We start from the raw sequence: 14,691 nt of genomic DNA, 5'->3' as shown, positions 1-14,691 counted from the left end.
CGTCCCCCCCCCAGTCGCCCCGTGCGTCCCCCGGCGGCCGGGGCGGGGACGGGGCGGCTCCGGCGGCGACGCGCCCGCCCGCGGGCCAATCCAGGGCGGCGGGCGGCGCGCGGCTGCGCGGGGCGCGGGCCGGCGGGATAAGAGGCCAGGTGAGCCCACCTGCGCGCGGCGGGCGCGGCGCGCGGGCTCGGGCGGCATGTCCGCGAGCAGGAAGGACTGGGCGGCGCTGTCCAGGTGAGCCCGGGCGCCCGGCCGCTCCTGGGGCCGCCCGCGGGGGTGGCCCGGCTCCCCCGCCGCTTCCTCCCTGCCCTGCGCGGCCGAGGCGCCGGCCGGGTGCCTGGCGGGGGCTGTCCGCCCGGAGAGGCCGGCGGGAGCCGCGGCCCAGCCTCGTCGGCCGGGGAGCCCCCCGACGGCCCGCGTTTCTCTAGAGAGCTTGAGGGGCCCTCCCGGGGAGGAGGGGGCGCAGCGCCAGGAGACGCCAGCACCAGCTCGGAGGGCCGGTGAACAGGACCGGAGCGGAGCAGATCCCCTCCCGGGGAGGAGGCTCAGGTTCTGAGTAGGGCATTTGGGGGCGGGCGCCGGGCCGGGTGACCTCACCGTGGTTTCTGCCCTCGTCTGTGCTTCAGCCTTCATGTGTGAGCTGGTCCTTCCAAGGGCTGGGCCACGTGTCTTTCCCCTGCCTGCTGGACGTCCTGACAGGGTCACAGAAGCCTGGGGGGGGGGGGGCCGGGGGAGCCAGGAGGCAGCACCCCTCATGCGGCTGGGGCCACCCTGTACCTCCCCTCCGAGGTGCTGCCGCGAGCATCTTCACCTCTGACCCCCCACTCCCGTCCTGAGACGGAGGCCCACACAGCAGGTGGATCGGAGCTGAGGCCCTCCTCCTTTGACCCCGGAGGCTCTAGCGGGTAGAAGTCGGCCCCTCCGCGGTGGGCCTTTGGGTTGAGGCCTGGGCTGTCTCTGCAGGTGTGGAGCGGCTCCTCCCCGGCCTTCCCCGGCAAGGCCTCTAGCCCTCCCCACCCCTTCCCGAGGGCTCCAGAGCTTCTCCAGGGCCTCCGCACGGCAGCACGTTCTGGGGCTGGGGCTGGCTCCCAGGGGGCCTCCCGGACCCGCGGACCTCACTGCTCTGAAGCGCAGTTGCCTGGTCGTCCCCGCTGCAGAGGGGCCCGTGGGTCTAGAGAGGGGGGAGGATACGCCCCAAGCAAGCCATCGCTCGGGGCCCGGGACAGGGGCCTCCGCCTCAGAGGCCAGACACGCCCAGGGAGGGTCTGCGCTGAGGGTGCGGCCGCGGGTCAAGGTCTTGGACGCTGCGTGTGGGGCACGGCGCTGGGGTTTTGACGTGGGAGTGTCTGTGCTTCCAGGTGGGGCCTGTGTGTGTTGGGGTGTGTGTGCACACGCGTGTGTGGGCCCTGTGTAGCGCGGACACGTCTGTCTGGGTGGGTGGGTGGTAGGTTCTGACGCTGCTGAGTTTGGGCCTTGGGAGGCCAAGTCCGTGCGGACCGCCGTGCGGGGTGTTGGGTTAAAACACAAACCAGACACGCCTGAGTCAGGAGCCCCGGGCTGCTGGGCTGTGTGCGACCGCGTCTGGGACGTGCCTGGGTGTGGGTCGGGGCGTGCGCGGGTAGCAGTGGGGTGCTGCCCCTTTCAAAGTAGGGGCAGGGTCTGGTCTCCGCTGGTGCTCTGCTCAGACGGCCCGGGCGCCTGTGGCTGCAGCGGTGGGGCCTGGGGCCGGCCAGGCCGCGGGGAGCCACGGGGAACCCCCCGGCCCTCCCCAGCCCTGTGTGCAGATGCGGGCGTTGCCAGCACTCACCCCATGAGGCAGCTGCGGCGGGGACCCTCCCGCCCCGCCCCTGGCGAACAAGCCTGGGCTGGCAGGAGGGAAGGGCTGTGAGTCACTGTCAACCAGCCTCCCGGGCCCTCCGGGTCGGGGGAGGGGGCGGAGGAGAGCGCGAGGAGCGTCCCCCGCACAGGGCCCAGGTGGGCCGCTCAGGGCCAGCCTGCCGCCCGCCCTCGGCACCAGCTAGAAACTCAGACGCTGCAGCCCTGGGACGGGGCGGTGGTGAGCTGGCCGCCCGGGCGCCCTGGTCGGCGGCCTTGCCCTCTCCTCCCTGGGCGGGCCTGCTGATGGGTGAGGCTGGGCGGCCGGTCCACGGGGGGTGAGGGTGGGTCTGGAGCGGCCGGGTTAATCATTTCCCTGCCCGGGCCTTGAGCAGCCCGCCACCTCCGGAGCGGCGCGGTTCTCCCTGACGCCTCTCCCGGGACCAGCAGGGCTGGGCTAGGAGGGACCTCACGACCACCCAGGCCCTCCGTTGTGTGGAAGGCCTGTCCCCCTCGGGGGCTGCAGACTGGCCCAAGGTCACGTGGCCAATCAGAGCTTCATCTCACAGCCCGTGGCCAGGCCTGAGCTCCCTCTTCTCCTTCCAAGGTCTGCAGATCCTGCCCTCTGAGCCCCAGGCTTCCGCAGGGTGCTCCGGGGCAGCCTTCACGCCCTTCCCGCTTCATCCCCGGCAGCTGAGCCTCCACCTGTCCTGTAACAGGCTCCTGTGTGCCACTCAGTCGGGGAAGAAAGGCTCTCCTGGTAAAGCCGCCTGCACGTACACCTCTGCCCTCAGCTGCTACGCGTGGGAGGCTAGACCTCAGGAAGAACAGCCCGTGGGACAGAGCAGAGCCGGCTCTCCCCTGAGCAGCAGGGCAGGAGGTTTCCAGACCTGCTGAAGGGAAGAGGGGTCCCTTCCCCCCTAAGGATGGAGCTGGAGAGGTCAGGAGCAGGGAGGCGAGCAGCCCTACCTGCAGGCTCAGAGAGGGATGTGTGTCGGCAGAGGAGGGCCAGGGGCGGAGGGAAGGGTTGCCAGGAGGAGGGGGTGGCGGGCTGGCCTCCCAGGGCTGCGGCATCGGCCGGTGACAGTGGCTGGGGCTCCAGGGGGCTGTGTTTTGGCCGCAGGGTTTCCCAGAAACCTGCTGGATTTCCCCAAACCTGCTTCCCCAGGCTGCGCCGTGAGCTCAGGCCTGTGCTGGGGAGGCCCTCCCAGACCCCGCTTCTTCCCTCTGACGGTTCGGCTGTTGGGCTCCCGAGAAGGCAGGGCCTCCCAGGCCATCCTCCCTGGCCTTTGGCCTTGACCTACGTTGGAATCTTGGTTCCTTCTTTTATTAGCTGTCCTGTCTTGGGAACCTCACTGACCCCTGCGAGCCTCAAAGTCCTCACCTGCAGAATGGGGGTGACCCCACCCGCCCTCAGGGTTGTCGGGGGCCCCCTGTCAGCGGTATCTGTGAGCCGCTGGGACGCGCACCCGCTGTTGTCTGAGCGCGTGTCAGCGCCTCGCCTCTGCCTTTCTTCCTTCATTTCCTGATGCACTCGTCACCGTGTGCTCCTGAGTGTGGGCCCTTAGTTTCCGTTCCTCTATTCCAGGGCTTGCCCCGCCGCCCCTGCGGAGCCCGCGGGAGCCTGACCTTCACCCCTCCTGCCCTCTTCTCCCCACTTCCTCCTGTTTCGAGGAGTAGCTCTTTGCTTGGTAGAAATAACGTTTCTCCTGCGGTGGGGGTGGGGGTGACCATGTCACCTGGGTGAGCGGCAGGGTCTTGGTGCAAAGCAGGGGGTTGCTCGAGGACGCCTGGGCCCCGTACTCGGCCGAGACCCTCGGGCGAGGGCCCGGCTGGGGTGAGTCACTTCCTGGGACCAGGCTCTGACAGACCGCACACCGTCTGGTCCCAGGTCCCTGCGGGCTGAGCGGCCTGCGTGGGAACGGGCTTGCTCAGGCCCAAGGAATCCTGGAGGCTCCGGCCCAGCTTGGCCGTGGGTGTGGGGGGAGGAGCCCCCCGTTCTGCGGGCCGGTCTTCCTGTGGGGGGGGTCCCTCCGCGTTGGGGGGGTACGGCTGACCCCACACTGTGGACTCGAGAGGGTGGGTCCAGAGGAACGGGGGCCGACGTGGGCCTTTCTCACGTGGCCGAGGGCAGCGTGGGCTCCCGTGGAGTGAGTGAGCGCGTGACCACAGGGGTTCCGGGGAGTCTGGGTTAAATCCCATGGTCACGGCCATGGGGCTGGGTTGGAGTCTGTCCCCATTCCCACACAGGTGGAGTACAGACTTCACAAACAGGAGGAGCTGGGGTTTTCTCCAGGAGCTACCCTGACATCAGGCTCGGGAGGTTCCGGAAGCTTGCTGGGCGGTTGTGTTGGGCGGGGGTCCAGGGTTTGCTCCCGTCGTGCTCTCGCTGATGAAGCAGAGATCTGGTGCCCGCCCCCCGCCCACCACGCAGGGAGGAGGAGGGCTCTGCCCTCTGACATTTTTTTTTCCTTTTAAAAAGAATTTTATTGAGATGTAATTGACATACAGTAAACTGCATATATATAAAGGGTACAATTTGATCTTTTTTCTTATGAGTCACTCTGCCCTCTGAAGTTGACACTTGCGCTTGGTTCCCACATTTGGGGGCGCGCGTGTGTTCCGGGTGCCGTGGGAGTTGCTCCCTGTCCTGTGGTCTTCCCTCTCTCTGCAGGGCACCTTCTTCACACTTTCTTTTCAGACCTCTCATACCCTCTCTGCTCTGCCGCATTTGCCCATCTTTAAAAAGAAAACATGACCTAAGATCTGTGTTTATTGTATGCAAGTTACACCTCAGTTAAGAGAGCACGCTTTGCATCCCTGTCCTCCTGCCGGTGCTGGCTCATCTTCGTGGCTTTTCTTCTCCGTAACCTCCCTGGAAGGTTGCCGGGCGTCACCAGCTCCTCTCCGGTCCCCTCTCCCCTGGCGTGTCCGGTTGGGCTCTTTCTAAGGGTCCGGGAGCCTCTGCTCAACGCTGCCTCCTGGTGGTCGTGCCGTCCAGCCGTGTGGATGGGACGGGCTCCTCCAGGTCAAGTCCTCCCGGGTTTCCTCCTTCTCCTCCAGCCTCCCCGGCCTTGTGTCCTGGTGTCTTTTTTGCTCCCTCCCCCCGCCACTGCCGCGGACGCCTCAGCAAACCCCTTCCTCCCTGGTGGTCCCCGTCCTTCTAAGAGCAGCTCCAGGAACTGCTGAGGTGGGAAAACCTAGTTTTCCTTGAGTTCTCTCGTTTCCTCGCGCCTCATCCCCATTCGTCCATCAGCAACCCTGTTGGCGCTGCCTTCGAAACGTGTCCTGAATCCATCACGTTTCCTGTCCCCGTCACCCAGCTCATGCCACCATCGCTCTCGCCCAGGCCACTGCCCCACCTGAGTCCCCTCTCGTGGGAGAGATTCGAAATAGCAACAATAGGGCGTCTGACCACGCCCCGCCGCCTGCTGTGACAGCCACCCCGTGTCTCCCCTCTGCCCTGGCGCCCCTCCCCTGGGCGCAGCCGGCCCACCCGGGGCTGTGCTGTGCTGCCCCCTCCTCCCGGGACGCAGCCCCCACACCCGCTGCTCTGGCCCTCAGGGCCCCTCCCTCCAGGTGCCTCCTGCCCTTCTGTTCACCCCAGGCTCCTTGCTCACTGACTCCCGCACCGCACATGTGCCCATGAGGGGAGGAACCCTGATGGGCTCCTCCCCAGGCCCCGGAACCTGCCCGCGTGCCGTCGTGCTCAAGACATGTGCGTTCCGTGACTGTGGGGTCCACAGACGTGATGCCAGACCTAGAAAAAAGGCCAGGGCCATTGTGTGGCCCCTTCTCCCCCTTTCAGGAGGGACACGGAGGAGGAGGCGAGGAAGGGACCTGCCCACGGGCAGGAGGACCCAGCAGATTGTGTGGTCCTGCCCTGTGGCCCCTGCCCTGCACAAGTCTCCCCAGGGCGTGGGGGCTCTTTGCTTCAGGAGGCTCCTTCGATGGGTGTGTAAGTAATTCAGGGTATGCAAGTCTTGGTTTTTTCCCGGAAAGGCGTCTGCTCCTCCCGTCGAGGCTCCTGACTGAAGGAGGCTTGGTTGCGTGCGCGTCCCCTAGGCAGGCGAGAGGCCAGGCAGGAGCAGGGCTGGGCAGGGGAGCGGCTGGAGGGAGGACCCTTCTGATCTGGGCCCCGGACGGCCCTGCGGGGTCACCCTGCCCCTCGCGGCCCGAAGCCTCTCCTGCGGCTCTGGGTGAAGCACGCCCCCCCCCCCCAAGCCCCCACTCTGGCCTCCAGCCTTGCCGTCTCCCCTCTGCCTGGACCTAGGGTTTCTCCCGGGCCCGCCCCGTCTGCCTTCCTGAGATCCCGCCCGCGCTCAGGCTGTTCCGGGGCGTCTCCTGGTGGCTGTGGTCACCGAACCTTTCCCTCCCTGTACAGAGCAGGGGGGTTGTGGGGGACACGCGGGTCTTTCTCGCTATTTGGCGGGTATCTCGGGGCGGGGGCCGTGACCTGGTCTGTGAACCTGCCGTTCCCGACGAGGGGCTGGCCCGGTGCAGCTCCTCAGGGGTATTTGCTCTTTGGTTGGCTTGGAGGGGGGTGGGCGGGTGGGACTGCAGGTGGATAAGGATGATGGGTGGGTGGGCGGGGCAGGGAGGGAGGGGTGTTTGCAGGGACAGGAGGCTGGGTGGGTGAACGGTTGGAGGTGGGGGTGAGGGGCTGTGAGAGTGCCCAGGTGGCCCTGTGATGGGGGGGCAGGAACCAACGGCAGGGTGTGCCCTTTGCTCCTGGACACACGAGCGCGGGCTCTCGAAGGCAAAAGAGGCTGACGGAGCTCCGGGGAGGTGAGGGGAGGTGACGAGGACCTCCTCTGGGTGTGACTGGTCTCCCTGGGGTGTCCCCGCCGGAGAGCTGGGACGTTCCCTGGGGAGCTGAGTAGCTGCGGCCGTCTCTGTGATTGTGCACTGAGGCATTTTCTCTAAGAGCCCCTGGACCAAAGCAGGGCATGGGCTCGTCAGGTTCATCCTCCTCCTTCTGGCAGAGCAGCGCCCCCGCCCCCACCCGGGCACCCCAGAGGGTTGGTCCCTGTTCCACCCGGGGGTCCAGGGTGAAGAGGTCCGGCCCAGTGTCCCCCCAGGGGCGTCAGCCGTGCAGGCTGGGGGGGGGCGGGGTGCAGGGGCTCGGCCGGGCCGCGCTGACCCCCACGCCCCCCAGCCTGGCCAGGCAGAGGACCCTGGAGGACGAGGAGGAGCAGGAGCGCCAGTGGCGGCGGCGGCACCGGAACCTGAGCTCCACCGCGGACGGCGAGGAGGCCCAGCCGGCCCGGGACGGAGCCCCGCCGGCTCCGGAGAGGTGTGTGTGCGCGGGGAGGTGGTGCCCCAGTGCCAGCCGCCCCGCCCGGGGGCCAGGCTGACCTTCTGAGGTCCCACCCGGGTCGGGACAGCAGTTACGGCCGGTATCCGCGAGACGTGCAGCGTTTGCTGGACGTGTTATGAGCGTAACTCAGCCCTTCCCGGCTCCCGAGAGACGGGAGTCTAGACCATCTCACAGCTTTAAGTGATGCAGACACTGGTCAGAGCACGCGGGTCGCCCCCTGGAGAGCAGGGGCCACGGGTGTCGGCCACGTCCGTGAGGCCCCGTGGCCAGCCTCCTCCGACCCGGGCCCTCCGTGGTCTGCCTCTGGTGGGAGGAACGTGGGGGCCGGTCTGGTACCAGATCGGAGGGTCGTGAGGGGAAGGCAGAGGAGGGCCGGGTTCCCCGGAGGCGCCCGTCTGTCAGGACGGTGCCCGCTCCTGGGATGAGTCCCCTCTCGCCTCCGCACGAGCCCAGTTTGCAGACGTGGAAATGGGCTCAGACAGGGAATTAACCTGCCCCGAGTCACACGGCGAGCAGGGGTGGGGAAGGAAGAGTCTCCTTTGCTGGAGGCCGCGTGCCGTGGGTCTGGGACGGCCTCCTGTGTTGCTCTAGAGAAGGGGCCTGGGGCGAGCATCCTGGGCTGTGCCCACGTGGCTGACGAGGGGCGGGAGGTGCGTCCGAGGCCTGGGCTCTGCTCCCAGCCCCACCGCCCATTAGCTGTGTGACCTGGGCCGGGTCCCTGACCCTCTCTGGTCCTGATCTAAGCCGTAAGGGGTGGGGCCTGGCACAGATAAGGTGTTTGTTGATTTGGGCTGAATGTGGGATGGTTGCAGCTCACAGGGGTTTATAAATTAAAAAAAAAAAGCATCACGTGCTTTGTTCCTTTGATACCGTAGAGCCCGATGTGTAGAGCAGGTAAAAGGGATCCCGATTTACGTGATGGCGGTTCCAGAGGGGCCGCGGCCTTCTTACCTCACTCCTCTCGGGCGGCCCCTGGGGCATCGTCACTGGGTCAGCTGCACCCCGGGTCTCTCCCACCTCTGCCAGCCTCTGACTCTGTCTCCCGCCCCGACTCCCATCTCCTGACTCAGGCTGCCGAGCGTGGAGGAGGCGGAGGTGCCCCCACCACCACCCCCAGACGCCAAAGATGAGGAGGAGGACGTGCGGGCCACCCTCCGGATGCGGCAGGAGCGGAGGCAGAGGCGGCGGGAGGTGGAGGCCGCACAGGCGCCTGTCCGGGAGCGGCTGGAGGCAGGGGAGGAGGGCGGCGCGGGCGCCGGGCGGGCTGAGAAGGAGCTGGAGCTGCCGCCCCGCCGGAGACTGAGCCGGGAGCAGCGGGGCTCTTGGGCCCGGGAGGAGGAGAGCTTGGCGGGCAGGGAGCCGGGAGGCAGCAGGAAGGCGGGCTCGGAGAAGCCCTCTGCCCTGGAGAAGACACTAGCGCCTGAAAAGAGCCCAGACGCCAGGGAGATCTCTGCCCCCGAGAAGACCCCCAGCCCTGAGAAAGTGTCTGTGTCCGAGAAGATCGCGGTGTTGGAGAAAAGAACCGTCTTCGAAAAGAGATCGGTTCCAGAAAAGACGCGTGTCTCAGAGAAGCTGTCGGCCCCAGGGAAGACGTCGGGCTCGGAGAAGAGACAGGTGTCTGAGAGAGCAGCCGTCTTTGAGAAGACCGCGGCCCCCGAGATGAAGCCGGCCCCGGCGAGGGCGGCGGCCCCCGGGCAGCCCCAGGCCCAGGAGCAGCCGGCCTCTGCAGAGAGCCTGTCCACCCCCAAGGGGCAGACGGGGGCCGGCCCCGAGAAGAAGCCCCCGTCCTCGTCCTCGGAGGGGCTGCGGGAGCAGAGGCCGGGGACTCCGGCGGTGTCCTGCCGCCTCCCGCCCATCACTCTGCAGGTTGGCGGCGGCCCTGCCCTCCCCCCTCCCCCCTCCCCCCAGGCCTGTCCTCCTGCCTCTAGGCCAGTCTTGGCCGTTTCTGCTCTCCCTACCTGCTCCACCACTGTCAGGATCGTGGAGCCGAGGCGGGGAGGGCATCAGCTGTGTGGCGGGGAGCACCTGGTACCCTGTACCACATCCTCATCCAGGGCCCAGACGCGGCCCTCACAGACCCTTGGGAAGCCTCAGATCCCTCTAGAAGTCCCCCTGAAAGCCCTGCCTGGTGGCCTGGCCCTGGGACTATGTCCAGCATCCCCACGGCAGGGGCAGAGGGGCAGGAGGCACAGGACCGTCTTGCTCCCCTTCCTCCTGGGGTGAGCCAGGCCGGTGGGGCCCCCGTGGCAGCTTGGGCTCGGCGCTACCGGCCATCTGGGTGACGCTCCCCCCACTCCTCCCAGGTGAGAATCCCCAGCAAGGAGGACGAGGCGGACACACCCTCGCCCACCCAGGCCACCTACAGCAGCTCCCTGAAGCGCTCCAGCCCCAGGACCATCTCCTTTCGGGTAAGGCCCGTGTACCTTTGTCTCCCGCCTGCTGGAGGGCAGGCGGAGGAACGCAGCCCCGAGAACAGCCCAGGGCCCTGGGTTAGACACCAGGGCGGTTGCCCCCAGAGACAGGGCCTTTGGATGCCCGAGGGTGGCCGAAAGCAGATGCGGCTGGATCAAGTGAGGCAGGGCGAGAGACAGGTGTGGACGGGACCACGCAGCCCCACGTGGTGGGCACGGCCCGCCTGCAGCAGGGCGGTGCAGGCGGACTGCAGTGAGCCCCTTGTTCCAGAGGGGAGGTGGGCGGGCCGGAGTGACGGGCCGTCACGGTGCCCGCCCCTCTGCCTCGCCCAGGCGCACAGTTGCGTGGACCGGGGCTGGCCCTTTCCCTCTGTTCTGGAGTTTACTCCCGGTCGCCCTGTTCACCCGTCACTCAGTCGCTCTTTGCCTGGCCGTGCGTGTCCCAGGCCCGGGGAGGAGGCCTGCTGCGGGCCGGTGGCCGTCCCTGCCCTGCGGGGCTCGGGGCGGTGGAGAGACAGGCAGGAAGCAGGGGGTTGCAGGCGCCGCGAGAAGACCTGGGGGCCTCACGGGGTGGGCGGGGCCTCACGGGGTGGGGGTGCTGACCCCGCCTGGTGGGTGGGGCCGTGTCCCGACCCTTTAATGGGGGTTTGGTTGGGGATTGAGCAGAGGTGGGTGGGAGGCCCCAGGAGGGGGATGTGTTCGGACAGCTGAGCCCTCCCTTGAGGGGGCCACGGCCTCCTGGGGTCCCCACTCACGGGCACCTTCCTTCTCTTTCAGATGAGCCCCCAGAGAGACCGCTCGGAGGCAGCCTTAACCCGCAGGTCAGGGGCCTGGAGGCTCTGTCCTCTCCCACCTGCTCGTCAGCTTGTGCTGCAGGGTTAGCAGGGGGGGCTGAGCCCCAGATGTGGAGCAAGGAGAGGGGTCTCGGAGCTGCCTGGAGTGGGCGGGGCTTGGGTGGGGCTGTCCCGAGCCGCAGGGGTGTGGGGGAGACTGGCCCGTGTGGGAAGGGGATGCGGCTGCTGTGGCCGTCAGGCTGGTGTGGGCGCCCGGGGCTCTGCGTGTTGGATGAGCACCTGCCACACTCCGTGTCCGTGCAAGCAGTTGGAGGACTCTGTGTTTTTAAAAACTCACGTGGGGTGTGAGGAGCAGCTGTGCTTGTGCACTGGGAATCTTGAGCACGTGCATTGCATCCGTCTGCCCCCAGACTCTCTCTAGGGCAGCTGTCCTGGGTGGGAGTGGGGTGGGCGCGGGGGTACGAGGTGGAGGAGATACCGCCATCAGGCAGGCAGCCCCCATCAGACACGAAACACGGAAGAGCCCCGCAGCACAGAGGTGCCCGCATGGGAACGGGAACCCAGGGCTGGAGCCCCCCGTGGCCGCGGGAGCTCAGCCCGCGAGAGCCGGGGCTCCGTCACAGAGCGGTTGGCATCCGAAAGGACTTGAACTAGAGGGAGATTTCCAGGCGGAAGGATGCTTTGGATCAAGGGGACAGTGTGAGGACGGGCACGGAGTGTGACACGCACCGTGTCTGGTGGGCTGACTTGTCGGTGCGGGGAGCAAAGGTGGGGACGCTGGTGTCGGGGGGGCAGGCGGGGCCAGGCCGTGAGTGCGGCTGGGCTGGGCTGGTGGGGGGGCGGTGGCTGGTGTCCTGCTGAACGGGCTGTGTCTAGGGGGGACAGGAGGTCCCCGGAGCCTGTAGATCGTCGCCTTCACCAAGTCATTGCAGTCTCACTCGGTGACTGAAGCCACATTCTCTTTGCCAGAATGCCGGGGGGTGGGGGTGCGGGGACCGGCCTGGTCTCCCTTGGCGGGTGGCGGGGGGGGGTCTCACCTGGCCTGTCTTGCCCTGTCTTCCCATCCTGCAGTGCCAGCATGAGGCTCCCGGCCAGCTCGTTCACGTTGGGCCAGAAGCTGGAGAGATACCACACAGCCATACAGGTGAGCGGGGCCGGGTACCTGCCGGGCAGTGGGCGTGGCCTGTGCCCCCGCCGAGAGGGTCAGCGCCTGTGCTCTCTGCTCCCAGAGATCGGAGTCCGTCAAGTCTGCAGGCTCTTCCCGCACCGAGTTCTTGGTGGACGTCGCCAGCAAGCGCCACCTCTTTGAGAAGGAGCTGGCGAGCCAGGGCCGGGGAGGACCGGCCTCCAGCCGGAAGGTGCGCGGCGCAGGCTGAGGAGCCCACGGGTCCGCGCAGCCCTGGCCGTGGTGGACAGCTCCACGTCTTCGCGCGTCAGCGTGGCAGAACCTGCCGCGGACCGGAGTTCCCTGCCGTTCCCGTCCCCAAGCCCCGTGCCGCTTGCTGTGGCACAGCTCCGGGGAGGGTCCGCGGCTGGGCTGGAGGGCTGTGGGCGAGGCGGGGGCCCCTGGGGATGCCTGCCGACCCGACGGGAGCCTCTCGTTGCAGGAGGACCTGCGGCTCTCGGGGGTTGTGACGTCGAGGCTCAACCTGTGGATCAGCCGGACCCAGGAGGCAGGAGATCAGGACCCCCAGGTGCCCAGCCGGCCGGCCTCCTGAGGGCTCCCTGGGGCCCCACGTGGCAGGATGACCCGTCAGAGGGGGGGCATCCCCGAGAGTCATGGACGTAATCTGGGCGTGGGGGCGGCCGTGGACAAGCCTGCAGGCTGGAAGGCAGAGAGGAGGAGGGTCTGGAGTCCTTCCGCAGGAGGGGAGGGGCCTGGGGACCCCTCTGCCGCAAGCCTGAGCCCCTGGTCTCCACCCCGATGCCCGCAACCAGGAGATGCAAAGAGAGTCGGCGGCCGGCAGGAGGGCCCAGTGGAGGAAGAAAGCAGACTCCCCCCTGGATGCACAGGTGAGGGGAACGAGGGGGCTGGGCCCCGGGGGGACGCCACACGCCCACCTCACTGTCACGCCACCCCTGGCCTGCGTTTGCACGGCCCTTTTCTCAGGCTGGTGTTGACCCACCTGGAGAACGCTGGCTGCACCCTCTGCTGGCTTTACTTCCCTGCAGCTGTGCAAGCCCCCCAGTGTGGGCGTGGGGCCTGGGGAAAGGGGTGCCTTCCTGTCCAGTCCTAGGAGCCCCTCTTGTTCTAATAGCCATTTGCCCTGCAGGTTTGAGGAGCTCATCTCACAGCCCTGCTGCCTCTCTGCCTTGGACCTGGGACCAGGGGCGCTGGGGAGACACGGCCAGCTCCTTCCGCGCCCAGCCTCCGGGGCAGGTGTGCGCGGGACCTTGTCCTGCTGTGGGCACAGCGGGTCCTGGGCACAGCAGGGCTCTCGTCCGCACCTCGGGCCTCGGCGTCCTATCTGGAGATGGCGCCTCCTCCTTGCTGCCTTCCGGGGTCAGGGCGCCGTCGGGCAAGGAGCCCAGGGTCGCCTGCCGGGTCGGCGCCCGCAGACGTCTCTGTGCCTCTGCGACGCTGGGGCGCCACGCTGCCTTGCCCGGCCCGGCCCCTGCTTTGTCCCCCTCACGCCCCCCACCTGCTGCTCTGGCTGAGCTGTCCTGTGCTCCTCTCCCCCGTGCTCAGGAAAGAGCTGCTGAACTCATTCCCTCTCAGGTGTCAGTGACTAATAATACCTTAAAAATGGTTCCTTCCTGGAGGCTGTGCTTGTTAATGGGACCATCTACAGTGTGTGGGGAGGGCTGTTCTGGCTGCGGGGGAGGCAGTCCTCACTTCTCCCGCATTTGAGGGTGTTGCTACCCAGCTGTCTAGCATGGCGACGTGGGGGTGGGGGCAGAACCGTCACACCCCCAACACACACGCTGCCCGTACCTGGTCCTCCATTCGCCCGACCTCGTGGCCCCTGTGAGCTCGGGGGATGCTGGGCCGGCTGAGCATCTAGCACAAAGCAAACTCAGGAAGTCCGGTGCTTGTCGGGGCCCTCCGTGCCGCAGTGATAGAGGGGGGTGTGTGGGGGGGAGGGTTTGTGTACGTGTGTGTGGGAACGTGTGTGCACAAGTGTATGTGTGTGTGTGTGTAGGTACATATACACGCAAGTATATTTTCTTTTAATTGTCAGAACTGAATTAGAGCTCGGTTCCCAAGTGCCCTGGAGTCAGCTGCAGGACCGCGGGTGCAGAGATCGCGTCCCCTTTGTCCCCAGCCAGCCCGCCTGGGAAAAGCCAGGGCTGCTCCGCGCACAGCTGGGAGGGTCCCCAGGCCCCCGGCCCGCGGGGCAGATGCAGCCAGCCTCGTCCAGCCTCTGTGACGCTGAGGGAGGCTGCTGTCTTGCATCCTTGGGTCCAAGGGACAGAAGGCCCTCAGGGCCCCATCAGTGACCCCAGGCTGGCCCGTCTCCAGCCGGTGGGTCTCCTGTGGCGGGCCCGGTGCCTGCCCAGAGCCGGGAGCAGCAGGAGTGAAGGCCCTGCCCGGGGCACCCCTACCCACTCCCAGGGCTAGAGCTTTTGCAGTGTCTAACTCCAGAGTTCCAGGACGAGGCTGGGGGGCGGGGGGGAACCACCCAAAGACGTGGGCCCCGCACGGCCCCGGCCCTGCTGGGAACTCGGGGTTCAAACAAGCGACCTGCCGTTGTTTGAGCGTGCACGTTCTAAACTGGGCGAAGTCCCGGAGGGTGCGTTCATGCAGCACGACTGTCCTCCGGGACCCTCCCTCCAGCGTGGAGGCCCGGGAGGGGGACGAGGGGGCCGAGGGGGCCCCTTGGTCCTGGGGGTCTGGGGGTCCGGCCACGGCGTGGGCGGTGTGCTCTTGGTGCCTTCACCCCGCGCTGGGGCGCCCGTCGCGGGCTGACTGCCGGGCAGGGCGCGGGGGACAGCTCCCCGTGGCTCCCAGCCCCTTGCACTCATGCGTCCCACACACGAGGGCCCTGCACACACCCCAGTGGGGGGGCGGGGAGCAGCTTGTAAACCAGGAGATGGACACACGCCCAGGGCAACTTCAGCAGGTGACCGCATGAGGGCCAGAGCCTGCAGCCTGGGGGCGACTGGGTGACGAGCTGGGGGGGGTCCCTCGAGGTGAGGCCGCTCCCTCCAGGGACGGAACAGGTCCCCCCACCCACCCCCCACTCGTGGCTCTGCCTGCCTGCTCTCCTGCCTGGAGGCCCAGGACCTCACAGGCAGCCTCGCCTCCTGCGGGTCCTCAGATCTGCAAGCACCGTCCCAGTATCTGCTCGTTTGGTAACACTTTGGCCGAGCACCATGTTTTCTCTTCCCTCCTCCCTGCCATTCGCAG

The 14,691-nt window shown here is 67.6% G+C and overlaps 1 protein-coding gene across 3 annotated transcripts; it reads left to right on the top strand.

Annotated features, from left to right (window-relative positions):
- Positions 1-34: 34 nt before the first annotated feature.
- On the top strand, positions 35-13,091 carry LAD1 (ladinin 1). Of its 3 annotated transcripts, none has more exons than XM_057727368.1 (10): positions 35-149; positions 6,974-7,111; positions 8,206-9,001; positions 9,439-9,543; positions 10,324-10,367; positions 11,412-11,484; positions 11,570-11,698; positions 11,948-12,034; positions 12,279-12,353; positions 12,614-13,091. In XM_057727368.1, exons 3-10 carry the CDS (start codon positions 8,294-8,296, stop codon positions 12,617-12,619), a joined length of 1,227 nt encoding a protein of 408 aa, XP_057583351.1. In that variant the 5' UTR covers positions 35-149; positions 6,974-7,111; positions 8,206-8,293; the 3' UTR covers positions 12,620-13,091. The 3 variants fall into 3 exon arrangements, with proteins under 3 accessions (XP_057583351.1, XP_057583349.1, XP_057583350.1); XM_057727366.1 differs by having other exon boundaries at positions 79-234; XM_057727367.1 differs by lacking the exon at positions 35-149 and adding an exon at positions 2,595-2,755.
- Positions 13,092-14,691: the final 1,600 nt, after the last annotated feature.

Source organism: Hippopotamus amphibius, chromosome 3 (genome assembly GCF_030028045.1).
Source record: "Hippopotamus amphibius kiboko isolate mHipAmp2 chromosome 3, mHipAmp2.hap2, whole genome shotgun sequence".
Lineage (NCBI taxonomy): Eukaryota > Metazoa > Chordata > Mammalia > Artiodactyla > Hippopotamidae > Hippopotamus > Hippopotamus amphibius.
Note: the sequence above shows the minus strand (reverse complement) of the source record. Positions and strands in the feature narration are given on the sequence as shown.